Raw genomic sequence first — 26,601 nt, 5'->3', positions numbered from 1 at the left:
TTGTGACATTTTTCATAGATGAGGCCGTGTGCTTTCCAAAACTTGCTCTTACCCCTTCTCTGCTCCCCTCATGTCCTAATTCATACAGTAGCAACATTTTTTTTTAATGGCAAGGCCACAGGCTACATAGCATGTGTGTGATGAGCCATGTATCCTTACCTAGAAGCTCTGCCATTTTGGCTTCTTTTCAACTCGGAGAGCTCTTGTGCTTGGGCAGAAGCCCTCGGGTCTCCCTGGCCACCATGGTTGTGTAGCCTCTGGGTGAGTAGCCCATCCAGACCCCATTGTCATAGAGAGACAGGTCATGAAGGCCATGCTGGGGGAGTCCAATTGTTTTGAGGGTAGAAACTGTCTCACTGTCCCGAGTACCGAGCCCTGACTACCGAGCACTGCAGCCACCTGCCCAGGAGGGTTGTCTGATGCAGGACCTGAAGCTGTTACTCTGTCAGCAAAGACAGACAGCTTCCGAGAAGCGTATGAGGACTCATTGACAGATTCACCTCCTCACCAGGCTGGACTGACCTATTGAGGACAGTCCTTCACCATGAATAAACATGTCCCTTTCTTCTTGAACAAATTGGAAAGTAAGGTTGAGTGCTCCTGAGAACACAGTGGCAGCAGAGGCTGCAGGGAGGGTGGCCTGTGAGCTTCACACTGCAGAGTGATAGAGAGGGAAGCTCCAGACCCCAAGGACAAGGGGGCTGTGTAAAACCAGGGTCCCTGCAGAGGGAAGCCCAGAACCCCCAAGGCAGGGAGCTTGGAGCCTTGAGTGTGGTGCTGTCTGTCTGACTTCTTTTCCTACAGTGGCCCTCCAGCCTTCCGTCCCTCCTGCCCAGCCTATGGCACGCACACAAACCAAGCTGTTCTGAATCTGGCCTAATGGAGCTTAGCTGGCTGTGCAGATTGCTCTGGGGGCTGGCAGGCGGGGCTGGAGCAGCTCAAAAGCTAATCCTCTGATCTCAAGTATCACCCAGCAGGGAGGCCTTGTTGGAATCCTTGTCTTGCTTGGGTCCCACTCTGACAATGGAGGCCAGGCAGCAGCCACACCCGAAGACTCCTGACCCTCATCCCTGCTAGCATGGCCACATTACCTGTTGGTATGAGAGGGTGGGGCTCTGGAGCCTTGGCTGTCTGACCGGGTTAGGGACTGCAAAGTCCACTGCTCCTGGTGCCCTGCTTTTCTGGTGGCACCCCCTCCCTGGTCCCCCTTGTACAGACTGAAACTGTGGTAGGTGTTACTCAGAAACCCTGCCCAGGAGCTGAGCACATCAGGAGGACTTAAGGCCTTGCTGCTGCTGTACCAGAAGGGTCTACATAAATTAAGTGTTGTGACAGATGGAGAAATTGAGACCCAAAGAAGGGCAGTCATAGTAGATTCAGGGCAGATCATGTCCTCCCCCCCAACTCCACCCCCAGGGCAGATCATGTCCTCCCTCCCTAGTTTCCCCCCCCCCAGGGCAGATCAGCTCCCCCCCCAAGTCCAGACATGAGTAATGGGTTCAGTGAAGAGGATCTCAGGGACTATAAACCAACATGGGGGCTGTGTCAAGTTGGGTGTTAATAAAGACTGGGGTCTGAGGGGACTGGACCGCATTGGGCTATACCATCCTGTATCATGCAGCTCTACAATAAGAGATTGTATTCCATCTGGAGACCCAGCTGGGACTGTCACCCATGGGAGCCAACAGCTTGTTAAGTTAACCAAACAAGCAGCAAGAGACTCTTCCCTGACAGGCCTCAGTGACTTCATAGAGATGGCAGTGGCCACCCAACCAGCAGGGTCCTTCCTGTAGCTTCCTTGCCTCTGCTAGGACAAGGGATCATGACAAATTACCTTTTTCAGCATGTGTGTCTTTCTCCTGGTTCTCTTTGAGTAAAGAAGGGCAGATACAAGATGCGTTTCCAGAAGACGCGTTCAGCTCCAATGAGGGACCCTCCTCCCTGGTTTGCCTTCCTTCCCCAGCCCAGCCTGATGCCTACCCTGAGCAGGCCCCAGGTGAGACAGCTGCTTCAGCACCACGGACAGCGACCACCACCAATGCCTTCCCTCCAGTGTCCTTCATTCGGGTTCATGGAAGGCTACATTTATGGGTTTTATTTGTAGTGCACTGGAGACCACCCAGCTGTAACCTGAGGACCCTCCTGTGGACTCTGGTCATGGGACCAGTGTGAGTTTCCCGTTCAGGTGAGAAGGAGAAGGGACCTTGCCATGGGGTAACCTTGTGCTCCTCCGGGGGAAACTATGTCCATTGCAGACAGCCTGGAGATCCTAGAGAAGGCTTCTTTACCTAATGTTTTGAAATCCCCACGGCAAGACCTTCCTTTTGCTGGGTGCTGACTGGGTTCTTGGCCCCATGGCATGGTGCAGAGTGGGAAGACAGTTGAGCCTCTCCAAAGTTAGCAGACACGGAAAGGTGGTCAGGCAGACAGTGGGGGTGCTTGGAGTTTGGAGTAGGGCCCCAACAAGGGTAGCTAGTAGCTGTTATGTTTGATGGTCTCTAGCCACAGAACCTTCTTCCATCCAGGGGGTCTTCTGGGATCTCTGGTTCAGCTACTCATCTCCCTTCTCAGACTTTTGCTGCTTGCTAAGCCTCAGAGCTAGGTGGGTCTGTGCTATCTGTGGTCCACAAGGAGGCATCAGAGTAGTCCACTTGGCTGGGCTCAGGCCCTGGACTGTACCAGCACCACCTCCTGCCCACATATCCATTTGGTTTCCTCTAACCCCCCATGGAAATTGATTCTAATTTGTAGAAGTCGGTTCAAAGCCTGCAGGAATTTTAATTAAACCCAGAAAATCTATCTGTTGTAATTAAGCCTCTAGAAGTCACCCGGCTCCACGTGTTGTGACCAGTGGTGTTGCTTGTCCTTAGCTGCCCGCAGAACATGACCAGGGGGCAGTGTGACACGTGAGGTATGTCCTTGCTATTGTAGGAAGCTGAGATTCCCCACTTAGGCAGATCTCTGGTCTGTGCCTGGAAGAGACCAGACCTGGGCCCTGGACATGATCTATTTCCCCACTAGTTTGGGGGACCCTGGCAGGCCTCCTGCGAGTTTGCCCTGCTCTGAAGATGCCCTCAGCTGCCTCTTGTCCAGAAGCAGCAATCACTCAAGGAGGGCACTCCAATCTTGGTATCCGTCTTGGCGGCAGTGGCTGTATGTGAAAGTAACAGCTGGAGCCTGGCATTCCACGGTACGTCGACTAAAGGTTCTAGAGACAGTCCAGGCAAGCCAGCTTCAGGAGAGTGTAGCCCATCTCTGTCTTTACTGGAGAGTCTGTGAGTGGGTGTATGTGGCCCAAGCACGGGAGAAATCAAATGATGGGCAAAGAAGTCAAGAAGCAGGTGGCAGTCCTGGGCATCTGAGTGGGTGAGGGTAGCCAGCATGAGCTAGAAAGCCATCTCCGCTGCTGGCCTCTTCTAGAAATAGGGCAGGTAGAGCTCAGTGGTCAGGGTAGTAAGGCCTGTACTGCCAAGAGAGGACACTCGCCCACTGACAGACAGGCTAGGGAGGGCGTGGCATGCGGTGGACTCAGAGTCCAGTCAGGCCTGGGAGCCATATATGATAGTCTGTTTTGACTATATCCTACTGGTGGCCTCCCCTGGCCAGTGGAACAGAGGGCCCCTGTCCCCATGGCTTTGTGCTTCCTCCCTGAGCCTGCTCCCTTCTAACGCAGAGCAGCACCCCGCCCCCCACCTTGGAAATTAAAGTCTACACCTGAGCCACATGAGGATGCACACCAGAACCACAATAAGGCTACCCTAGAACACCAACCCCTTGTCATCTCTTGTCTGTCCACTCTGAGACTAGCTCGGAGCAGTGGGAATGAGCTTGGCAGAGCCGGGAATTGGCCGGTGTGGGGTGTGCAGAAGCCACTTGGAGCCACAGGCTCTCAGCCGGATGTGTGGACAAGGACGGGGTGAGAAGTCCCCATTCTCTCGGCCTGGGAGCAGTGCTGCCTGTCGGAGGCAGGCCAGTGCTGCACTAGCAGGAGGCTGATTTTTGTTTTCCACAGCCCCATTATGGCAGAGGCGCTTGTTACTGCTGAACCCATTAAGTGTAATTATGACGCTCTCAGCAGGAGCGTGTAATTACATTGGTGGCTTGGCACCACCAAGCACACTGCCTGTGTGGGCTAAGGGGCCCAGCTTTGTGTACGAGAGGGGTCAGGGTCAGGACTGCAAGAAGGGCATTGAGAAAATGGGCTAGCCCTCCCCTCCATCCCCTGCTCCCAGGCATACCCATGGGCAGGGAATAGCATAGCCCTGCCCTGCATAAGGATGCCTCCCAGCTTCTTCTAACCCTGGACCTCTGACAGGTCCTCTGAATGGTGGCCATGGACCACACCAACACCAGCCTATGTCTACACTGTGAGCTGATAGTGCTGCTGTGTAGGGACGGGCACATGCTGGGTGGGGCTCTGTGCTACTGTTTCGTGGGCACTTCATGGATCAGCAACCCGTGCAGACTCAGAGGTGCATGACCGGTTCAAGGTCACCTTCAGGAGGTCTCCTTTCTCCCTACCACATGTTCTTAAGCTCCTGTGTCCTTCCAGCTATACTGAGGTCTTTCTTTCATGTCCTGTAGAGTTTGACCCTCACTAAGGCTACCAGGGTCCATTGTGTTTGACATCCTCACCTGGGCCCTATATGTGTCACTGCTGGCTTGTTGCAGAATTCCAGGGCCATCTCAGAATGGGGGGGGGGAGGGAGGGCAATGACTTTTCTTCCAGGGAGAACTTGGGACTCTAGCGAGGCTGAGGGGCCAGCACGGTGCCATGGCGCCACCTGGTGGCCATGTTCTGGTGTTGTTGCTTGCACCGTGGACTTGGGGCTAAACCCTGCCCCAGGCTTGGGAGAGGGCCCACTCAGCTGACTGCACTCGCGTGGGAGGAGGCAGAGTGGGGTTGTCTGCTGCACGGCCCTTAACGCACAGCCCGCAGGTGGTTCGAGCACATTAGCATGCTGGTCATCATGCTGAACTGCGTGACACTGGGCATGTTCCGGCCCTGTGAGGATGTTGAGTGCCGCTCAGAACGTTGTAGCATCTTGGAGGTAGGTGTGAAGGACTGTGAGGAGAACCAAGAGAGCACCAGGTGTGCCCTGCCCTCTCATTCTGACCCCATTTCCTCCAGGCCTTCGATGACTTCATCTTTGCCTTCTTCGCTGTGGAGATGGTTATCAAGATGGTGGCTTTGGGGCTGTTTGGCCAGAAATGCTACCTGGGTGACACCTGGAACAGACTGGACTTCTTCATTGTCATGGCGGGGTATGCAGCCTCAGCTTGGTATGCTTGGGAATCCTTCATTGTCATGGTGGAGTATGCAGCCTCAGCTTGGTATACTTGGGAATCCTTCATTGTCATGGCAGAGTATGCAGCCTCAGCTTGGTATGCTTGGAAATCCTTCATTGTCGTGGCAGGGTATGCAGCCTCAGCTTAGTATGCTTGGGAATCCCAGGAGCAGCCTCAGGGCTGAGACCTGAGAGAGGCTCAGGATTGACAGGATGCATATGTTGATGGCCCCATGGGGGGGGCGGTGACAAGAGATGGGGTCCTCTGGGCTTTTCCCTCCCTGAGCACTCCTGCTCCCCCAGCATGATGGAGTACTCTCTGGACGGACACAACGTGAGCCTCTCTGCCATCCGAACGGTGCGTGTGCTGCGGCCCCTCCGCGCCATCAACCGGGTCCCCAGTAAGTGCCTCTCCTGCCCTGAATAAGAGATCATTCCGTATCTTCCTGACCCAGACACCAGCAGACTTGGTCCATCTAGGGTAGTCCCAGTTGGGATGTGATAGGGATTCCCAGTGCTTAGTGTCACTAAGACTCCTTAGTGACAGGAGCCTCTCTGAACTTCAACCTCCTCGTTTGCATAGCACTTGGAGTGAGACTGGGGGAGGGGGGTTGAGAAGGTTCCCAGTTACATCAGTATCCAGTGGGGGCCTCAGGCAGGTGGAGGTACATGTAAGAGTCTGGGCTTTGGGGATAATCTGCAGCCCGCTGCCCACCTTTCCCGTACACGGGAACTGAGCTCAGGGCTTCTGGAATGAGAGGGGGAGGAACACACCGCGTGTACCCGCTACGCATGGAGGGAAAGCTTGCAGGAAGTCAGGCAGCTGTGCTTGGGGCATGGGCTGGCCAGATACTGGCCCCCTGCCTTCATCTGTGGACAGTTTGGGTGTTTTCTCAGTAGCTGAGCCCAGATGTTCAGGTTGAAGGTGGAAGGTGCAACGCCCATGGAGCTGGGCAAGGTGTGTGTGCACATGCATGAATGGGTGTGGTTCCTGGGTCTACCTGGGCATTGCACACCCCTTTTCAGCTGCCTGACCTGGACCTTTTGGCTTTAACACTCAGCCTTCCATCAACCTGCCTGTCCTTGACTTCTGAGGTCAGAGGGGGTTCAAATGCTGTGTGACACTGAAAAAGTTACCAAGCCTCTATGAACCCCAGGTTCCTTTTAAAATACTGGAGTACCGAATATATTTTCCAAGGACATCAATGGGTGTTAGGTGAAGGTAGCACATGCGTGGTTATGAGGGCTCTACATAGCACCCTGTGTGTTCAGCCTACCCAGCCGAGCCCATGAATCCTCCACCTGGTTAACCTGTGTGCTGGAGCAGAGATGAAACCTAGGTCCACTCCACTTCATTTGCTGTTTGGGGTAAATGACCAGGGGAGTCTGAAATTCTTTCCTAGGCAAGACTACATGTTCCTCACAGCAACCCCAGCACCCTCAGGGCTGTCTGAACATCTGTCTTGGGTCTACTCTGACCCCTAGATCACATGACCTAGTTGGTTGCTGTCTGCCCCATTTCCTCTTTGGTTGAGATGTTATCGCCTCTAAGAGCTTCGTCTTCCCGTGGCCTGAGGGCCCCTATTCCATGGCTACCCCTCTGGATTTCTCAAAACCCTGGTTCTATCTGTCCTAGTTGTGTGGCCCAGTGCTCTGCCTACCACCTCAGCTCGCCGAGTGCAGATTTTGAGCTGTGTGTTCTTTGGATGTCTGAGAAGGGACCCTCAGGCCCCTTCCTAGATCTGTTCAAATCCATACACCACCCAGGAAAAAGGACTTCGGAGTTGCTTTGAGACACTGTACTGGTTCATGCCTTCCCAGGAATAGGGCCCTGATGCAGGCCTGCTCTTAACATTGGAAGTGAGAAAGCCCATCCCACAGCAGAACCCCAGAGCCCAGTGTGCCAGGGTCGCCGCAGAAGCTGCGCTGGCCTTTAGACTGGTTGGCCCACTGGGACCCTGGAGATGCTGCCATGGTGAGGTGGAGCAGGGACAGGTTTGCCCTGGCCGTGTGGGGCTGCAGCCTGACTCCCCTCTGGGAGTCCACTAGGCCTTACCTGTCCCTGGCCTCTGCACACAGATGGCCTTGATAGGGATTTGTGAGCAGTGGGCTGGGCTTGAGGGGGAGACCCCTCTAGGACCCTCTGCCAGGGCTTAGCTGTGCTGAGCACCAGCCCTGCCCCCTCAGGCATGCGGATCCTGGTCACCCTGCTGCTGGACACACTACCCATGCTTGGGAACGTCCTTCTCCTCTGCTTCTTCGTCTTCTTCATCTTCGGCATCGTTGGGGTCCAGCTCTGGGCTGGCCTGCTGCGGAACCGCTGCTTCCTGGACAGCGCCTTCGTCAGGTGTGCAGGTCCCGCCTCTGGTGTATGGCTCTACCTACTTAGCCAGCCACGACCCCAAAATGTTCTCTCTTGACCCTGCCCTTCAGCCTTCACTGTCAGGGCACTACTGTTTCCCTTCTGTAGGCCCCACCCCCAAAGGGATCTTCCCTCTAAGACCGTTCTCCTAGCATATCTGGTTTGAGCGCTCTGCGCCCACCCCCCACCCCCGAGGTGTTCTGTCCTTGAATACCCATACATACCCATAGAACCTGGATCCTAGTTTGTAGTGAGGTCCTGGGGTGCCTATCTTTACTCAGGACAGGCCATAGGTGCAAGTACAGCCTGGAGACAGGATTCACCTGGAGGTGAATCCATAGGTGGGCATGGTGCTTCAGGGGCGGGCTCTAGGAGGGTCTGGGTGGAGGCTACTTCCTCTCAAAAACTCTTACTTTGTGAGTGCATGTGAGGGTTTGATACCAGGTGTCATTAGCCTCCGAGGTCCTGCTTGCCGGAGGCAGCTGTGCTCATCTGTCTACCAGTTCCTGGCACAGTATCCCCAGTGACTGCTGCCCTCTGGCTTCGCTCCTTTGTGACTGCCCGATTCACGGGCTTCCTTGGGGTAGGCACATGTGCCAATATGACATTTGCTTCATGGGGATGAGGGTGTGCCCAGATCCTTCATCCTGGACTCTACTCTGCAGCATTAGAAGACATGTGACCCAGGGCTGACCTGCTAGGGCATCCCTGGAAAGCTGCCATGCCTGGTACTGTGGGGCACTCTGCTCTCCACTAGGCCCCGTTTGTGAACTGCCTGTCCCCTCCAGCTCCAGTCAGTTACTTGTGCACTAAGCCTCTAGGATGGATACCTACAGGCCAAGGTGTCTTCTGCTCTCTAGGTCTTTGGGTCTCAGAGCTTCTTAGATGCCTGTGGATAGGAGTATAGGGATTGGGAAAGAGGAAGATCAGGGGCTCATGAGGGGATTTCAGGGAGTGTGGAGCTGTTGGAGACACCCTGCTTGTCCATGCTGCCAGGCCCCACTCGGGAGAACTCGGTGTCAGGCAGGATGTTGTGGGTACCACAGGAAGGGACTGAAGATGGGTGGTGCAGAGGCCTTGAGATGGGTCAGGCATGGCATGTCAGTCTCTGCCGCAGTGATGATGCCCCAGCTGGAGATCATGTTGTCTACCCAGTGCACTTTCCCTCATCCTCAAGTCTAGGGCCCGGCTGAGGAGTAGAGGGAGTCACTGGATGGGCATGTGGAATTTAGGCTCAGCAGTCCTGAATGAGTCTGGATGCGTAGATGGGGAGGAGAGTGGTGCTTGGCCCAGGAAACCCTAGCAATGCCCTGGCCTTCTGCAACCCAGGAACAACAACCTGACCTTCTTGCGGCCATACTACCAGACAGAGGAGGGCGAGGAGAACCCGTTCATCTGTTCCTCGCGCCGCGACAATGGCATGCAGAAATGCTCACACATCCCTAGCCGCCGTGAGCTTCGTGTGCCGTGCACACTCGGCTGGGAGGCCTATGGGCAGCAACAGGCTGAGGATGGGGGTGCTGGTCGCAATGCCTGTATCAACTGGAACCAGTACTACAACGTGTGCCGCTCAGGGGAGTTCAACCCTCACAATGGTGCCATCAACTTTGACAACATTGGCTATGCTTGGATTGCCATCTTCCAGGTATATTCTAGGATAGCCTGGGGAATGCCTGGGGTGTGGGATGGTGGACCCTGAGACAGGCACCCATACTGGGGTGTGATGTGCACTGCTGTCTTTGGGAGCTGGAGAATGTGGGCTCATGTCCAGCTGCCTGCCTTCCCAGGTCATCACACTGGAGGGCTGGGTGGACATCATGTACTACGTCATGGATGCCCACTCGTTCTACAACTTCATCTACTTCATCCTCCTCATCATTGTGAGTGTGGGCGTGGCCAGCTGGTGGCCCGTCCTGCATTTGATGGTGGGGGTGGGGGAAAGCTATATCCTGCCCCTTCCCCCTTGATGTTCATCCTGGACCTCCTAGAGTCCTGAGCTCAGTGGCAGCTGTGGGATGGGCTTTGGGGGCGGGCATGCAGGGCGCTTTTCTGGCCCAGCCTGTGGTTGAAGGAAGTACACGGGATGGAAGGAGACCTATACTGACCCTCGGCCCAAGGCCCAGAATCCTCAAAACAGTTGGTCCCAGACCCCCCAAATTGTACCTCGCCCTCTAGCAAAGTGTTCCCACAACAAACGTGTGATCTCCTAGCATAGCCTCCTGTAGTGAACACAAATCTCTGGTGGTCTCTCACACATCCATTACCCCACACTTCTTTGGCTTATGACTCCCCATTAGTGTTCACCCCATACACAGCCCCCTGAAACATCCATGTCTCAGATTTAGTTTCCTCTTGGCCCTCAATATTCCCATGGTCCTCAGATAGCACAGTATCAGTTCATCAAACAGACATTTCTAGATCCCTGGATGCAGAGGAGCTGCCTGCAGGAACCCAGCAGGGAAGGGATGTCGTACATTCTCAGACAGCCCACACAGCAGGGACATAGAGGAGAGTCAGTAGTCGCCTGTACCAGGGAGAACTGGCCCTGGAGGCTGCCTTGGAAGGCTGCAGCAGAGGCTGTTAAGGACAAACCTAAGGAGCAGGAACTTATGCAGGACCCCAAGTGTGTGTGTGTTGGGGGGTCCCCATTCTGTTATCACACAGTTGCAAAGTATCTATTGCATGCCACTTCCTGGAGTATTAGTGCTTGTGGCATTGTGGCTAGGCCCCAGTCCCCAGAGCCGGGCTAGATATGGTGATCACACATACCTTGCCACAGGTGGGCTCCTTCTTCATGATCAACCTGTGCCTGGTGGTGATAGCTACACAATTCTCTGAGACAAAGCAGAGGGAAAACCAGCTGATGCGTGAACAGCGGGCCCGCTATCTGTCCAATGACAGCACTCTGGCCAGCTTCTCAGAGCCTGGCAGCTGCTATGAGGAACTGCTCAAGTATGTAGGCCACATCTTCCGAAAGGTTAAACGTCGCAGCCTGCGCCTTTATGCCCGCTGGCAGAGCCGCTGGCGTAAGAAGGTGGATCCCAGCAGCACCCTGCACGGCCAAGGCCCCAGGCGGAGGCCACGGCGGGCAGGAAGGCGTACAGCTTCTGTGCACCATCTGGTCTACCACCACCACCACCACCATCACCACCATTACCACTTCAGCCACAGTGGCCCACGCAGGCCTAGCCCAGAGCCAGGTGCCGGTGACACCAGGTTGGTCAGGGCCTGTGCACCACCCTCCCCACCATCCCCAGGCCACGGGCCACCAGACTCTGAGTCTGTGCATAGTATCTACCATGCTGACTGCCATGTGGAGGGGCCACAGGAAAGAGCCCGCGTAGCGCACTCCATAGCCACTGCTGCCAGTCTCAAGCTGGCCTCGGGCTTGGGCACCATGAACTACCCCACCATCCTGCCTTCAGGAACAGTCAACAGCAAAGGTGGTACCAGCTCACGACCCAAGGGGCTGCGGGGTGCTGGCGCCCCAGGGGCTGCAGCACACAGCCCTCTGAGCCTGGGAAGCCCCAGCCCCTATGAGAAGATCCAGCATGTGGTTGGAGAACAAGGTGAGGACCCAGCCCCGCCATGTTGAGGAGAGTGGGGAGTGGGTATGCAGGCAAGGCAGGTCCATGGTCCTGAGTATTCTGGGCCTACATCCCATTGCTCCAGCCTGACCCCAAGAGGAACTGCCAGGCCATTTCTTTGTATCTGCTTATCTCTGAAAGACTGTCCCTTTCTCTATGGAGAAGCTAAAATTGGGATTACACAGGAGGGCAAGTGGAGACCAGAATCTCAGGGCCCTGGGTGCTGCCACAGAAGCCTAGCCATAGCTGTCTGTGTCTTTGCCTTATAGGACTAGGCCGAGCCTCTAGCCACCTGTCAGGCCTGAGTGTGCCTTGCCCCCTGCCGAGCCCCCAGGCTGGCACACTAACCTGTGAGCTGAAGAGCTGCCCATATTGTGCCAGCGCCCTGGAGGACCCTGAGTTTGAGTTCAGTGGCTCAGAGAGCGGGGACTCAGATGCCCACGGAGTCTATGAGTTTACACAAGATGTGCGGCATGGGGATTGCCGGGACCCTGTGCAGCAACCCCATGAGGTGGGCACACCAGGCCATGGCAATGAGCGGCGACGCACACCACTGCAGACAGCCTCACAGCCAGGAGGGCTAAGCCATCTCTGGGCTTCCTTTAGTGGCAAGCTGCGTCGCATTGTAGACAGCAAATACTTCAACCGAGGCATCATGGCGGCCATCCTCGTCAATACTCTGAGCATGGGCGTTGAGTATCATGAGCAGGTGTGTGTGTGTGTGTGTCCTGTTCTCTTCCCCCAGCCCCCCAGGGCAGATAGGGCCAGGCTTGCAGGATGATGACACCAGTTTTAGAAGAAGGATCTGGGGTCCCTGTGTCCTAGAATTCCTGGCCTTTTCCCGAGGTCTCTGAGGGAGCCATCTGATCTGGGGCATAGATTCAGTCAACAACTATAGCTCCTTGGACTGGGGTTCTGCCAAGTGGTAAGCACAACACCGTTTCGGCTCAAGTTCAGCAGCTTTCCTGCTGTGAGAGGGACGGGTGGCTTGAGATCACCAAAGAATACCGCCCAAGAGTGAGGGCACCCAGAGGCACTGCAAGGGTCCCCACCCAGCTGCCTCCTCCCAAGGAGCAAGCTTTTACCCAGACTCCCTCGGGAGGCGCTCCCTATGCTTCCTCAACTTCCATGTCCTTGGGGAACTGAGGCTGGAAGGAATCGACCAGCATAAGCTGGTCCCTCGAGGAGGATGGAGGGGTGCCTGGGACTCCACACCTCCCTGGATGCTGCAGGTCCTCTTCCTTCCTCGGCCCCCACGCTAGGGGAAACCAGGCAGAGCCTAGTAAGCCAGGCAGTCCTGAGGGCGGGGCCAAGAGCGCCTGAAGCTCCACCCACTTTCAGTGAATGGAGTAATTTCCTGGGGGCCTTTCCTCTCCTTTTTCTTATCTCATAGTAAGTAGAAGAAATCTACCCACTGTGATCGCAGGCAGACCTAGGTGGTTGATGCTGGGGTGAGGATAGGTCGGCTCCATCTTGAACCCCCACGTGCATCCATATGTGAAAATGCTACACACATCTGGCTCACTTAATATACATAGATGCATTCTGCACATGCATGATTATCACACGTAATGCACATGCTCAAAGCCCATTTGGGTACATGGAGCCCAGTGCACATGCATTTGCGCTGTGTACACAGTTCACCTACGAGTAGAAAAATTGGTTCACAGTCGGGGGACAGGTGCATGTGAACACACAAGTCTGAGGATATGGGCATGTTTGCACACGTCAGGTGTCCAGTACATGTGCATTCATGTTTATGCTCAAATTGTGCTAGAGTACACACACCCAAACCTCTCCAGCATTACAGGCGTGCATGTGTATTGACACATGCAGGTCACAGTATTATCAGTATAGGCAAACATACATGCACATATTCCTACACATGCAGGAGGGTCAGCATGCTCATGGTAAGAGACCTGCTGGGCCTTCTTCAAAGGAAGGGGGGTAGGTGAGACTGTAGGTACTGTTCGTGTGTAGGTACCTCCATAGCCCATCCTGAGGCCCCAGCACAGTGTCCTGAAGCTCCACCCACTTTTAGTGAATGGAGCGGTTTCCTGGAGGCCTTCTGCTCCTACAGAGGAAGGGGTCTCTTGGGAGACTTGGCAGCTCTTGTATGCAGCTCTCGTTCCCACAAAGTCAGGATAGGGGCTGCCTGAATGGAAGAGCCAGAGAAGTTGACTGTCTATCTAGATGAGATATTCTCAGGCCCTAGGTTCCCTTTCTAGGTGGTAGGCAGCTCTTTTCTGGGGCGCTGGAGAACCACCATTTCCTTGCATTCTTGAGGCAGTAAATTTGCTTTTGCTTCTGGGTTCTGCACCCCTAAAGTGGGAGGAGCCACTGTGGGTCCTGACCACCTCTCCTGACCCGCAGCCTGATGAGCTGACTAACGCATTGGAGATAAGCAACATCGTGTTCACCAGCATGTTCGCCTTGGAGATGCTACTCAAGTTGCTGGCCTGCGGCCCGCTGGGATACATCCGGAACCCCTACAACATCTTTGATGGCATTGTTGTCATCATAAGGTAGGGCCCATTCTCACCTCAGTCAGAGGCTCAGGGAGCCCCCCATTCAGTAGGTACCGCAGAGGACAAAGTGATAGGATTCGTAGCGGGTTGGGTGATGGGCATGGGATCCCTGATGCACATAGCAGGCTAGCAGGTCTAAACTCCCACCTTGGAGCCTTGTCTGTGCTGTGCAGTTGGTTAGCCATGTCTGTATGGGGGCTGGCCTATGAGCAGACTGGTCCTGGGGTTGGGCTGGGGCTGCATTTACAATAGCAAAATAAACACAGAATGATGAGCACATGTAAGGTTGGGCCCCGGCTCCCTTCAGGGGAGGAGGATCCCGTACCTGGAAGGGATGATTTGAACATACAGATGAGCAGGGCATGAAAGGCCCTGGGTAGGAGACTCTTGTCAGTGAGCTCCCTGACAGCTAGGAGCCAGGGCTTCTCTGAGATTCAGGAGCCACAGCTGATGGGGCTACTTGCGGGACTTGCTCCCAGCTATGGTGTTGAACAGAGGCTATGGTGGCTCCCAGACTGACCATCCTGACCTTCCCACTACTGTCCCAACCCACAGCGTCTGGGAGATCGTGGGGCAGGCAGATGGTGGCCTGTCTGTGCTCCGTACATTCCGGCTGCTGCGGGTGCTGAAGCTGGTGCGCTTTCTGCCAGCCCTGCGGCGGCAGCTGGTGGTGCTCATGAGGACCATGGACAACGTGGCCACCTTCTGCATGCTGCTCATGCTCTTCATCTTCATCTTCAGGTGGGTGGGGCCCAAGCTCCTCCCGCAGACTGCACTGATGCGAGGGCGCCAGGCATGGTGGGCGGAGCAGATGTACTCTGTGAAGTCCTCAAGTGCATAGGTCGAGCCCTGGGGAGGCTACCAGGCTTTTAGTGGGGTTTGTTTAGCACCTTCTGTGCGCCAGTCTTGACGCTTGGGGAGGGTGTGGAAGAGGGAGCACCCCACAGGCTACTGAGACTGGTCGTTGTCCAAAGGCAGAATGGTGGCCTTTGTCCATCCCTTTAATGGTTAAGGCCTTCTCAGCTGTAGAAAAATTGTTGAGCCTCAGGATTGGCCCTGACTGCAAACACAGGGTGTGTGTTGGGGGGGGGCCGTGGCAGCTGACTCTGGCAGAGGGGGTCCTGGGCCCCTCCCACTCAGTGCCCATTCCCCTCAGCATCCTGGGCATGCACCTGTTTGGCTGTAAGTTCAGCCTGAAGACAGACTCTGGAGACACCGTCCCTGACAGGAAGAACTTCGACTCCCTACTGTGGGCCATCGTCACTGTGTTTCAGGTACAGCCCCAGTTGTCCTGGGACAACCAAAGCTAAAGCTCCAAGGAGCCAAGGGACCATAGAGACCTCTAGCTCTATCCCCAGGGAGGTATGCAGGGTCTCTTGAGGGACCAGAGCCATTTCGAGCCCTGCAAATGTGTCCTTGCAGATCTTAACGCAGGAAGACTGGAATGTGGTTCTTTACAACGGCATGGCTTCCACCTCGTCCTGGGCTGCCCTTTACTTTGTGGCCCTCATGACCTTTGGGAACTACGTGCTCTTCAACCTGCTGGTAGCCATCCTGGTGGAAGGCTTCCAGGCAGAGGTGAGGGATGAAGAGGATAGAGTCTGGTATGGAGATCCCCCCCCCCCCACATCTTCACACTGCAGCCTCGAGGCCCTCACATCACCCTGGGCTGCCAAGCACAGGACTTGGGCTGGGGACAGAGGATCCTGCTGTGGGAGTCTCCACACTTACCGTGTATTGCCTGGGTGCAGGGCGATGCTACCAGATCTGACACTGATGAGGATAAGACATCTACCCACCTGGAGGAAGATTTCGATAAGCTCAGAGATCTTCGAGCCACAGGTATGTGCTTGGATGGTGTAGACCAAGGGTGCTCAACCTGTGGGTTGCAACCCCTTTGGGGGGACACATGTTAGACACCCCGCATATCAGATACTTGCATTATTATTATTCATAACAATAGCAAAATTACAGTTATGAAGTAGCAATGAAATAGCTTTATGGTGGGTATTTTTTTTGGGGGGGGTGTCACCACAATATGAGGAACTATACTAGAGGGTTGCAGCAGTAGGAATATTGAGAATCACTGGCATAGACTGAGGCAGGGTTCTGGCAGGTCCTACTGCTGGGACCTCTGGAGGCTCAGACAGCCCCTTCACCTCTAGAGATGAAGATGTACTCACTGGCTGTGACCCCTAACGGGCACCTAGAGGGCCGAGGCAGTCTGCCGCCACCTCTCATCACGCACACAGCAGCTACGCCTATGCCTACTCCCAAGAGCTCCCCGCACCTGGACGTGGCCCATGCTCTCCTGGACTCACGTCGCAGCAGCAGCGGCTCTGTGGACCCCCAACTTGGGGACCAGAAGTCTCTGGTAGGGACCAACCCCAGCCCCTGAAATAAGGGAGGGTGCCTGTAATACCCCAGGCCTGTCTAGGACAGAACCAGGGGCATTCTGTTCCTGGAAGCCAGGGTGTTTATGCCTATGAGATGAACTTAGAGACATGAGGGAGGAATGGACAAGTGTTAGGATACCTTCTGCTTGCAACAGTTTGAAATTTAACAGTAGAGATAAAAGCTGGCCAAGCACAGGGTACACCAGAGAAAAAAGGTGGGGATCTGACAAAAACACTTAAAAGCAGCCTGGGAAACAGGCAAGCAGGCCAGGTTGAGGGTCCGTGGGCAGCAGAGGACACGGCAGCTCAACTTCTGTTCACACCCAGAATGTATTCTGTGCAAAGAGCAGCTGTGCCTGGAGATGGCTTCTGAGCCCATGAGAAGGGCCAAGTGGAGATGCAGAAGCAGTGGCTGGGCTGCATGGGGAGCCTAGGGGCAGATCCCAGGGTAGGAATCAGGTGAGGGAAAGCCAAAGAAGGGAAACTGCCTGGTGGATCAATCAGGAATCCCAGGGCCGAGGCCACCCAGCACAGCTTGCTACAGTCACTTGCCGGAGGGCCCTGAGAGATAAGACAGAGACTGGCCAGAGGAGAGTACGGCTCAGCTCCTGTGAGACCCTGGAGGTAAAGATGACTCTGGAGAACAAGTAGTGTGGAAAGCTGGAGGGAACCCAGGTTATGGGCCTCAGCAAATCCAGGGACTGAGAGTTCATGCTTTGCCAGTCCTGGCTGATTCTGGGTTTTTGCTCTAACCATGTCTGGCTGAGTCAGGTGTTACCTGAAAACAGGACATCCGTAGTACCCTGGTAGAGGACTTGCTAGGTGGGATAGCTATGCATGACCAGGCATCCAGCAAGTATTTCATAGATGCCCGAGACAGTTGACAGTAATATCTGGGGGAGATCCCTCCCACCCCAGAAACTGATGTATGTGGTGATCCTTAGGGCTGTGCCACTCTGCTCACTTCCTGCCACCCCTCAGGCCAGCCTCCGCAGCTCCCCTTGCACCCCGTGGGGCCCCAACAGCGCTGGGAGCAGCAGGCGCTCCAGTTGGAACAGCCTGGGCCGCGCACCCAGCCTCAAACGCCGCAGCCAGTGTGGGGAGCGCGAGTCCCTGCTCTCTGGCGAAGGGAAGGGCAGCACAGATGATGACGAGGGGGAGGACAGCAGACCAAGCACAGGAACCCACCCAGGAACCTCACCTGGGCCCCGAGCCACACCACTTCGGCGCGCTGAATCATTGGACCACCGCAGCACGCTGGACCTGTGTCCCCCACGGCCTGCCACCCTCCTACCCACCAAATTCCATGACTGCAATGGGCAGATGGTGGCCCTGCCCAGCGAGTTCTTCCTGCGCATCGACAGCCACAAGGAGGACACAGCGGAGTTTGATGATGACATAGAGGATGTGAGTGGGTGAGACAAGGGGGTGTGGACTATACTCAGCCATTTCCGGCCCCCTCTGAGAGTGGCAGGAAGCTAAGTGCTAGCTGGACCCACAGTTATCCATAGCCGCTCCTGTGTCAGGGCTGCCTCTCGTAAGCAGAATTGGAGGCAGGGATTCAGGGTATCATTCATGGTGACTCAGAAAGGAGCAGGCCAGCCAGGGTAGGGGGTCCAGCTTCAAGTTTTTCCCAGGTTAGGAGCTACCTACCATTGGGGGCCAGGCCACTCAGGGTCAGGAACTGCCTCTGTAAAGAAGGGAGGTAGTCTCTACAAAAGGCAGCTCTTATCAGCCAGTCAACACTTAAATTCCTGTGGCCTCACAGTGTGGTCACCCTCCCATTGCTCAGGTGGAGAAGGTAAGGTGGAAGGGGCAGAAAGTGGCAAAAAAAAAAAAAAAAAAAGGCTGGCCTCTAAGGTGGGGAGGTCAGAGTGGTCATATGCTAGGAGGCAACAAGGGGAGGCTACCATGACCCAGAATCCATCTGTGTCCGCAGAGCTGCTGCTTCCGCCTGCACAAAGTGCTGGAACCCTATGCGCCCCAGTGGTGCCGCAGCCGGGAGTCCTGGGCCCTGTATCTCTTCCCACCTCAGAACAGGTGAGCTGTGGTGAATCTAGCAGCCACGGAAGGCTGCACCCTTGCTGGGAAGGTAGAGTGTGCCACCCTTACCCACCTGTGGCTAAGCATTTCACCCCAGGCAACATGACTAGACATAGAATTTATCTGTTTGGGGGTCTCCTCACCTCGGCTGCCTCCTCAGGCTCCGCGTCTCCTGCCAGAAAGTCATTGCACACAAGATGTTTGACCACGTGGTTCTTGTCTTCATCTTCCTCAACTGTATCACCATTGCCCTGGAGAGGCCAGACATTGACCCAGGCAGCACTGTGAGTCCTCGAAGGCAACTGGCCCTTTGGGTGGGGCAGGGTGAGGTGGACGTGGACCTCTGACTGGTCTCTCCCTGCAGGAGCGGGCCTTCCTCAGCGTCTCCAACTACATCTTCACAGCCATCTTCGTGGTGGAGATGATGGTGAAGGTACTGATGTTCCCTTCCCCCTCGGTCCCCGTCTCACACTACTCTGTCATGAAACTCTCTGCCAGGCCTGAACATGACTGTCCCTCCCCCAGGTGGTAGCCCTCGGACTGCTGTGGGGTGAGCATGCCTACCTGCAGAGCAGCTGGAATGTGCTAGACGGGCTGCTTGTCCTGGTGTCCCTGGTTGACATCATCGTGGCCATGGCCTCCGCTGGTGGTGCCAAGATCCTAGGCGTCTTGCGTGTGCTGCGCCTGCTGCGGACCCTGAGGCCTCTGAGGTGGGGTGTAGGGGGCGGGGGCCACCCATACGCATCCAGGAAGGACCCAGAAGCCCACCCCCACCTCTGCCCAACTGTATGGCTCTCTGGCCACACGTTCACATCACCTTGGGGCCTTGCATGCACCATTGCTTCTGCCCACCAGTCGCCCTCTTAGATGCGCCCAACGGCATATCCCCTCTGCCTGGGTGCAGGGTCATCAGCCGAGCTCCGGGCCTCAAGCTGGTTGTAGAGACTCTGATATCATCGCTCAGGCCCATTGGGAACATCGTCCTCATCTGCTGCGCCTTCTTCATTATCTTTGGCATCCTCGGGGTGCAGGTGTGTGGCCCTGGCTCGTCCAGGGTCTGCCCCACCCTGGGCCTCTGCTCCCCACTGGTGGGATGGGTCCTGTCCTCCCTGGTTGGGTGGCCAGCACATCTAGTTTGGAATCCAAGAGTCCTGAGGTAGGCAGGTCTGTGGGCAAGTGATTGTGCTGGGCTCCCTGGAGTAACAGCCCCTTCTGGTCAGCTTTTCAAGGGCAAATTCTACTACTGCGACGGGACAGACACCAGGAATATCACTACCAAGGCCGAGTGCCATGCTGCCCACTACCGATGGGTGAGGCGCAAGTACAACTTTGACAACCTTGGTCAGGTAGGTACAGGTGGCGTGCAGTGTGGCCCCGGAGGTGACCCTGTGTGTGGGGCATGGCTGCCATCTTTACCCTTGCAGTGACCCTTACCCTGCTACACAGGCGCTGATGTCTCTGTTCGTGCTGTCGTCGAAGGATGGCTGGGTAAACATCATGTACGACGGGCTGGATGCCGTGGGCATCGACCAGCAGGTGCGCAAGGTTGGCCAAGGTGACCTTGAGCAAAGCTTGTATGTCTTTGGGATTGGAACATGTCCCCAGAATTTCTTGACTGTCATGGTGCAGCTGCTTCCTCCGGCCCTACAGGCCAATCCCAGGGAGGGCTTCCAGGCAAGGAGGAGGATGGTGGGGGACCCACCGTCTTGTGTGCTGCAGCCCGTGCAGAACCACAACCCTTGGATGCTGCTCTACTTCATCTCCTTCCTGCTCATCGTCAGCTTCTTTGTGCTCAACATGTTTGTGGGTGTGGTGGTGGAGAACTTCCACAAGTGCCGGCAGCACCAGGAGGCTGAGGAGGCGCGGCGGCGCGAGGAAAAACGGCTGCGGCGCCTGGAGAGGAGGCGCAGGAGTAAGGCGGCCCCCAAGGTGGAGGGTCGGTACCTGAATGCATGCTGTGTGGCACCCAGCTCTGGGCCTGAAGCCCCCAGCCCAGACGGCTCTGCATGCGGCCACCTTGCATGGGGGCCAGGCCTTGGAAGAGGGGCCGACTGGAGTGAGTGAGCCTCTGGGGTGCCTGCTGGGACAGGATGCAGGGCACCCCGCGAGGGCTCGGGATAGATGGGACACTCAGGACAGTGGGCCCTAGCTTGGGAGCACAGAGGGCTTCCCACACAGTGTCCCCACCACAACCGCTCAGACATGTCCTTGTTTTTCCAGGCACTTTCCCCAACCCAGGTACCTCCCTGCTCTGCATGCTCAGCCTGCTGCTACTGCTGCTGTTGCTGTTGCTGCAGTGGGAAAGATGGGCGTCATAGGCCTCCAGGGGCCACTTCAGGGTGGGGCACAAGTGCCAGGGTGCTGGGTGCCAGAGGGTGGGCGGAACGTCAGTGGCTGGCCCACCAGTGTCCATGTTGCTGCCCCTGCCCTTGGCTTGGCCCTCCTCACGTCTGGCATGCGCACATGTCCGTCGTGGCCAGGGAACGAGGTGCATCCTGGTTCCTCGGGCCTCGTGGCTGCTCCCTGGTGTCTCGGCTGGCTGTTGGCCCTCCCGGCTGCTTGCACTGAGCTGACTTTGCTGATGACTGCACGTTAGGCTGAGGAGCATGCGGGTCCAGGGTGGGATGGTTGCCCATCAGACCCTGCTCTTCCAGGCCCAGGCCTTCAGCCCCTGAGTGTGTGCTTCTAGGCTGAGCTGGATTCTGGGGTGCAGGGTGACTGGAACCCTCATCGACGGGACTCCTTAACTACACTGAGGTCCCCCTAAGAGGACTGCTGTAGGCACAACATTTAGTGGAAATAAACCTGTGGGGATGCATGTGGGGAGGCCTGCCCCAGGTGGCCTCCTCTCCTGACATCTGCCTCAGGCTGGCTGGGGAGCACATCCCAGGTCCCAGGTGGTCACTAGTGGCCCCTTGGAGTCTGGGAAGAGCTAAGCCTGAAGGCCAGGGATGGCTTATATGTCATCTCTGTCCAAGTGGAGCCTGCTGAGCCCAGACAGGGAGATGCCTAAAGCCCAGTGTCAGCCCAGGCTTGATGAAAGGGATGGTCGCCCCTGCTCCCCAGACTAAGCCACAGAAGAATAGGGTCTAGGCAGATACTCAGGTAGGGAAGCTAGGATGGCTCATCCTTCCCTGTATACTGTTGGAGCCCCCCCCCCCCAGTCCTGCTCCCTGGGTACAGGGTACTTACAGAAAATACTTCTCGACCAGAACAGGCCTTTCTCAACAGAATCTTCCCTCCCCCAACCTGGGGCTACTCCCAGGGGCCACCCAGCCCAGCCGAGGTCCTGCCAGAGCCACTTCCACACACTTAGCACTACAAATTGAGGTCAGGGCCTCCGTCTGGCAAATCGGGACGGGCGCAGGCAATCCCTCAGCACCCAAATGGCTCAGCAGTTCCCCTCTTCCACAGAGGCTCAGCGCCGGCCCTACTATGCCGACTATTCACACACGCGCCGCTCCATCCACTCGCTGTGCACCAGCCACTACCTGGACCTCTTCATCACTTTCATCATCTGCCTCAATGTCATCACCATGTCCATGGAGCACTACAACCAGCCTAAGGTGGCCAGAGGCAGGGGTTGGGCTGGGAAGAGGGTCCCCAGCAGGGAGGGGAGGGGCTACCACTCACCAGGGCCCCGCCTCCCAGTGTGGACACTGACAAGGGACCAGCCAGAGACATTGAGCCTGAGGGCCATTGTGCTTTTCATGACCCTCCACATATATCCTGAGGGGCTTCTCTCTGCACCTTTTGGGGAGTGCCGGCTCCCTACAGCAGAACCTCTTGATGGAGTATGCACTCGGCCTTTGGAACATGCCATATCTCTCTGTGAGGACAGGGAACATCCTGGTCCCTTTTGCCTAACATCCTCAGCCTTCTCACAGGTTCATCAGGTGATGGCTTCAGGCATGCCACAGGTATCCTGAAGTTGGCCCTGAGGGAGCAAGGAGATAGGGCAGCTAGGAGCCACATGGCACCTCAGCCAGCCCCTCTTCTCCCCTCAGTCACTGGACGAAGCCCTCAAGTACTGCAACTACGTCTTTACCATCGTCTTCGTCTTCGAGGCCGCACTGAAGCTGGTGGCCTTTGGGTTCCGAAGGTTCTTCAAGGACAGGTGTGTGGTCTTGGACGCAGGGCAGGTTGGGGCCACACAGGCTGCAGGTGGTAGGGAGAAGGCTCTTTTCCCTTTGGGGTGTGTCTTGGCTGAGCTGAAGCTACTCCAAGCCATGGCCACACTAAGCTTCCCCCATGGCTGGCCAGGTGGAACCAGCTGGACTTGGCCATTGTCCTCCTGTCCATCATGGGCATTGCGCTGGAGGAGATTGAGATGAACGCTGCCCTTCCCATCAACCCCACCATCATCCGCATCATGCGTGTGCTTCGTATCGCCCGTGGTAGGTGGCCTCTGCACATTCTGTCCGGAGTCTACCTAAGCTGTCAGTAGTCCCCAGACCTGGTAGGATGGGCTACAGATGGCTCCATTCTCAGCAGATACCTGGGATGTCTGCAGCCAGAGGGGGACTGTGGTCTGTAGCTAGAAAGCGAAGGGATGGGAGTATAGGGTGCCCTGAGCTTTTGGGTCAGCTTGGCCCTGCTGACATTTACCTCCTACTCTAGTGCTGAAGCTACTGAAGATGGCCACAGGCATGCGCGCCCTGCTGGATACTGTGGTTCAAGCTCTGCCTCAGGTAGGTTGGGGTCCAGCACCCCTGAAGGCCACCACAAGCCTTCAGGGGACAGGCTTCTGGGAGGGCTTGGCACATGTCCCTTGCTTGCTTGCTTGCTCTGTCCTGAGGCCAGGGTCATGCCCAACTGTTTGGCTCAGCTGATCTGGAAGAGGTCGGAGATGGCACTCCGCCTGAGCTTCAGGCTCTAGGCAAGAGCATTAGGGACCGGTGCCTGCCCAGCTGGTGCACATGGGAGGTAAGGGACCACAGCCAGGCCAGCCAGGTCCCAGGTGAGCTTGCCAATGGACAAGAGGTCTCCGGCGGTGGCTCTGAGCCCGTGTAAACCAGGCTCCTGCCTTTTTGTACCTTCAGCCCTGCCTTTCTGTACCTCCAGCCCTGCCTGGACCTCCCTATCCCCGGACTTGCAGGATACACCTGCAGTGTTCCGGTCCATCTGCACCAGGTGGGGACACACTGGAAGACATTCCCACACTCTCCACAGCCCATCCTTCTGCCTGGCCACCCCTGCACCTGTACCCGTAACCTCCGGCAGACAGACCATAAATTCAGCATGTTCTTCTTCATCCAGCTCCCCACTCACTTACTAGGACCACCCCCATCTCTGTCTACTATGATCCCTTATACACATTTGCCCACTCTCCAACCGTCTGGACTGCCTGTCTCCCCCTTGCCTGATACATGCTGGCCTAAGCAGCATTTTGAGTCCCACCTGGGTGACTTGGCACCATGTTTACTGTCCATGGGGTTGGTGAGGGAGGCCTGCGTGATGCCCTGAATAAGAGCCGGAGCAGATTCAGGAGTGTGGTGTGGGCAGGTGCTGGGGCTGGCAGAGGCTCATGGGTAGTTGTACAAGATCCCTGCTAGTGCACCAGCCAAGTGTGGGGACTCTTAAGCCTGAGGTGGCCTCTACGTGGGTAGGCCTGATCCCCTAAGTCTTGGGGGTCAGCTAAAGGGTAGAAGAGCTCCCAGGGGCAATTGAAAGAACTGAATATGCCCTGAGAACCAGGGAGGGGCAGAGGCTGGCTTGCAGAGGGGTGCTGGGCCAGAATGGAGCTCTCTGAGTGTCGGTAATGCTCTAGGAAGGCCAAGGGGCTTAAGTGGAGCTGTAGCTGGCCCCTCTTCCCAGGGCTGGGAGCGCTGGGGCAGGGCGGAGCAGGCCAGCACGGGCCTGATATTGTTCTGCTTCTCTCTTGTGTAGGTAGGGAACCTTGGTCTTCTTTTCATGCTCCTGTTTTTTATCTATGCTGCCCTGGGAGTGGAGCTGTTTGGGAGGCTAGGTGAGTGTGGCCACTCTGTGCCTCTCCCAAAGTGGGGGGGGGATATGCAGCCCCACCTCACCTCCCCACAGGTTGATGGAGAGTCTAGAGTACCGACCTAGGTGCCAGGTAGACCACGAGCCTCTTAAGTGTGTCCACAGTCAGCCTGTTCACTCTAAGCTCACCAGCCCAGCGCTTAGAGTGGGTACACGTACTCACGCCTGTGTACACAGACATGTCCACTCAGGGACACGTCCCCGCATCTATGGTGCACATGTCCATACTCAGCCAGCCAGGCAGGGCCATGACCCAGGGCAAATGTGTACCTTGGAAGACATGCACACACTAGCTCGTACCCGTGCCTCACCCTGAACGTTGTCCCAGGAAATGTCAGCGATATGTTTTCTGTATTGTTACCTAAAGCAAGTCTGCGAGCTTATCTCATCTAGGTGAGGGCATGTTGGGGACTCTCTCCAACTCTACTAGATCCTTCCCCTAACTCTGAGGATCTTCATGGACCCCAGCTGGACAGAGGACATGCAGGTTGTCACAGCCTGTTGTCTTCCTGCCCAGACAGCTAAGTCCAGGCATGGCTCCTACCCAGGCATTATACACAGTCACAACAAATTCTTACAAATCCTTTCTTCCCTGCCTCCGAGTTCCCCATGGTAGATCCGGTATCCAGGCTTGACAGCCAGGCCACCTTGTTCCCCAGAGAACCCCACTGCTTGCCATCTACCATCCACGAGCAGAGAGGCCAGGCCTAGGGCTTGGGAGTGCTTAGAAGGTCCGACAGTGCTATCTGCCGAGGACAGGTTCAGTGTAGGACAGAGGCCTGAGCCCCAGGTCCCAGCCACCCCAGCATGGGGTGTGTGTGCTGACCTTGTCCAGTCCCACTGAGACAGGAGTGCTCTGAACGTGTGGGGACTCTCCCTTGCAGAATGCAGCGAGGATAATCCCTGTGAGGGCCTGAGCAGGCACGCTACCTTCACCAACTTTGGCATGGCCTTCCTCACGTTGTTCCGAGTGTCCACTGGGGACAACTGGAACGGGATCATGAAGGTAATTGTGAGGCTGCTCCTCCCCACCCCTTCCCTGGCTCCGACAGAAGGGGAACACAGAGCTGTGATCCGCTGCCCACCCTAGGACACTCTCCGGGAGTGCACCCGAGAGGACAAGCACTGCCTCAGCTACCTGCCCGCGCTCTCGCCTGTCTACTTTGTCACCTTCGTGCTGGTTGCCCAGTTCGTGCTGGTCAACGTGGTGGTGGCCGTGCTCATGAAGCACCTGGAGGAGAGCAACAAGGAGGCCCGCGAGGACGCGGAGATGGATGCCGAGATTGAGCTGGAGATGGCGCAAGGGTCCACAGCCCAGCCCCCATCTGCAGCACAGGTAAGGCTTCTCGGGGACCTAGGATTGTGCCAGGGTTTCTGGGGGTGGGGGGGTGCTGCTGAGCTGATAAGCAGCCTCCGTCACCATAGGAAAGCCAAGGTGTCCAGCCAGACACCCCGAATCTCCTGGTCGTGCGCAAAGTATCTGTGTCCAGGATGCTCTCGCTGCCCAATGACAGCTACATGTTCCGGCCGGTGGCTCCTGCGGCTGCCCCACATTCCCACCCACTGCAGGAAGTGGAGATGGAGACCTACACAGGTAACATCTCTTCGGGTATAGGGTAGCATCTGCCAGGGGCAGCAGGGAAATGGGTCTGGGCAGGGAGGATGGGCGGATAGGAAATTGGGCAGCGTGGCAGGGAGGGTGGGAGGCAAAGATGGGGACCACAGGCCTCAGGCCACACAGTTCAGATGCATCCCTGCCCTAGGCCCCATCGCCTCTGCTCACTCGCCACCCCTGGAGCCCCGTACCTCCTTCCAGGTCCCATCAGCTGCATCCTCCCCAGCCAGGGTCAGTGACCCCCTTTGTGCCCTTTCACCCCGGGGTACACCCCGCTCTCTGAGCCTCTCGCGGATACTCTGCAGACAGGTAAGGGAAACCTTCATCATCTCATGGGCTTTGGGGGCTCCCCGGGGCTCCTTTTCCACAATCAGAGGGTTAGCATGCCTGAGGCCCATGTAGATGCTACAGATATTCTTGGACTTGGAGTTTTCCGTCTCTCCTGAGACAGTGGGTCTCAAGTCCTCAACCAGATGGTTCAACATAATCTATCAAGGCCAGCTGTGGTAGCTTAGCCCCTCACAGGACTCGAGTCTCCTTAGGCAGAGACCTCAAACCCCAAAGTGGCTGATGTGCCTGCATCACCCAGCCTGGTCCATAGTCTCTGCCTAACCTTTCCCCCCAACCCCCAGTTACCGCTACCTGACACAAGAACCTCGTACAATATGGAAGCTCTTGGGAACTTCCTGTTCTTGGGGTACCAGGTTGGCTGTGGGGCTCAAGACTGAGGAGGTGACCTGGGCCCTTTAAGTGTCCCCAGGCCCTGGAAGACTGTCTTT

The 26,601-nt window shown here is 56.4% G+C and overlaps 1 protein-coding gene across 5 annotated transcripts in view; it reads left to right on the top strand.

Annotated features, from left to right (window-relative positions):
* Positions 1-26,601, top strand: part of Cacna1h (calcium voltage-gated channel subunit alpha1 H) — a 58,655-nt gene that overhangs the window by 29,964 nt on the left and 2,090 nt on the right. Inside the window, exons 1-34 of one of the 5 annotated variants that reach the window (XM_031350687.1) lie at positions 4,486-4,504; positions 4,940-5,051; positions 5,132-5,265; positions 5,592-5,689; positions 7,476-7,635; positions 8,980-9,295; positions 9,438-9,530; positions 10,430-11,219; positions 11,507-11,946; positions 13,611-13,762; positions 14,321-14,506; positions 14,922-15,039; positions 15,188-15,343; positions 15,517-15,607; positions 15,931-16,139; positions 17,143-17,568; positions 18,101-18,201; positions 18,365-18,488; positions 18,569-18,637; positions 18,730-18,914; positions 19,109-19,235; positions 19,425-19,550; positions 19,651-19,740; positions 19,924-20,140; positions 21,619-21,770; positions 22,092-22,124; positions 22,212-22,321; positions 22,468-22,601; positions 22,825-22,895; positions 24,094-24,172; positions 25,092-25,213; positions 25,298-25,543; positions 25,633-25,801; positions 25,971-26,131. In XM_031350687.1, the coding sequence (XP_031206547.1) occupies positions 4,959-5,051; positions 5,132-5,265; positions 5,592-5,689; positions 7,476-7,635; positions 8,980-9,295; positions 9,438-9,530; positions 10,430-11,219; positions 11,507-11,946; positions 13,611-13,762; positions 14,321-14,506; positions 14,922-15,039; positions 15,188-15,343; positions 15,517-15,607; positions 15,931-16,139; positions 17,143-17,568; positions 18,101-18,201; positions 18,365-18,488; positions 18,569-18,637; positions 18,730-18,914; positions 19,109-19,235; positions 19,425-19,550; positions 19,651-19,740; positions 19,924-20,140; positions 21,619-21,770; positions 22,092-22,124; positions 22,212-22,321; positions 22,468-22,601; positions 22,825-22,895; positions 24,094-24,172; positions 25,092-25,213; positions 25,298-25,543; positions 25,633-25,801; positions 25,971-26,131 (5,778 nt within the window). In that variant the 5' untranslated portion in view covers positions 4,486-4,504; positions 4,940-4,958. Of the gene's footprint in view, positions 1-4,485; positions 4,505-4,939; positions 5,052-5,131; positions 5,266-5,591; positions 5,690-7,475; positions 7,636-8,979; positions 9,296-9,437; positions 9,531-10,429; positions 11,220-11,506; positions 11,947-13,610; positions 13,763-14,320; positions 14,507-14,921; positions 15,040-15,187; positions 15,344-15,516; positions 15,608-15,930; positions 16,140-17,142; positions 17,569-18,100; positions 18,202-18,364; positions 18,489-18,568; positions 18,638-18,729; positions 18,915-19,108; positions 19,236-19,424; positions 19,551-19,650; positions 19,741-19,923; positions 20,141-21,618; positions 21,771-22,091; positions 22,125-22,211; positions 22,322-22,467; positions 22,602-22,824; positions 22,896-24,093; positions 24,173-25,091; positions 25,214-25,297; positions 25,544-25,632; positions 25,802-25,970; positions 26,132-26,601 lie in introns of those variants that run through there. The other 4 variants (XM_031350684.1, XM_031350683.1, XM_031350686.1 and 1 more) reach the window with 4 other exon arrangements.

This window comes from Mastomys coucha, unplaced genomic scaffold, assembly GCF_008632895.1.
Source record: "Mastomys coucha isolate ucsf_1 unplaced genomic scaffold, UCSF_Mcou_1 pScaffold5, whole genome shotgun sequence".
In the NCBI taxonomy this organism is placed as follows: Eukaryota; Metazoa; Chordata; class Mammalia; order Rodentia; family Muridae; genus Mastomys; species Mastomys coucha.
The sequence above is the reverse complement of the archived record's forward strand: the minus strand, read 5'-3'. Positions and strand labels throughout refer to the sequence as shown.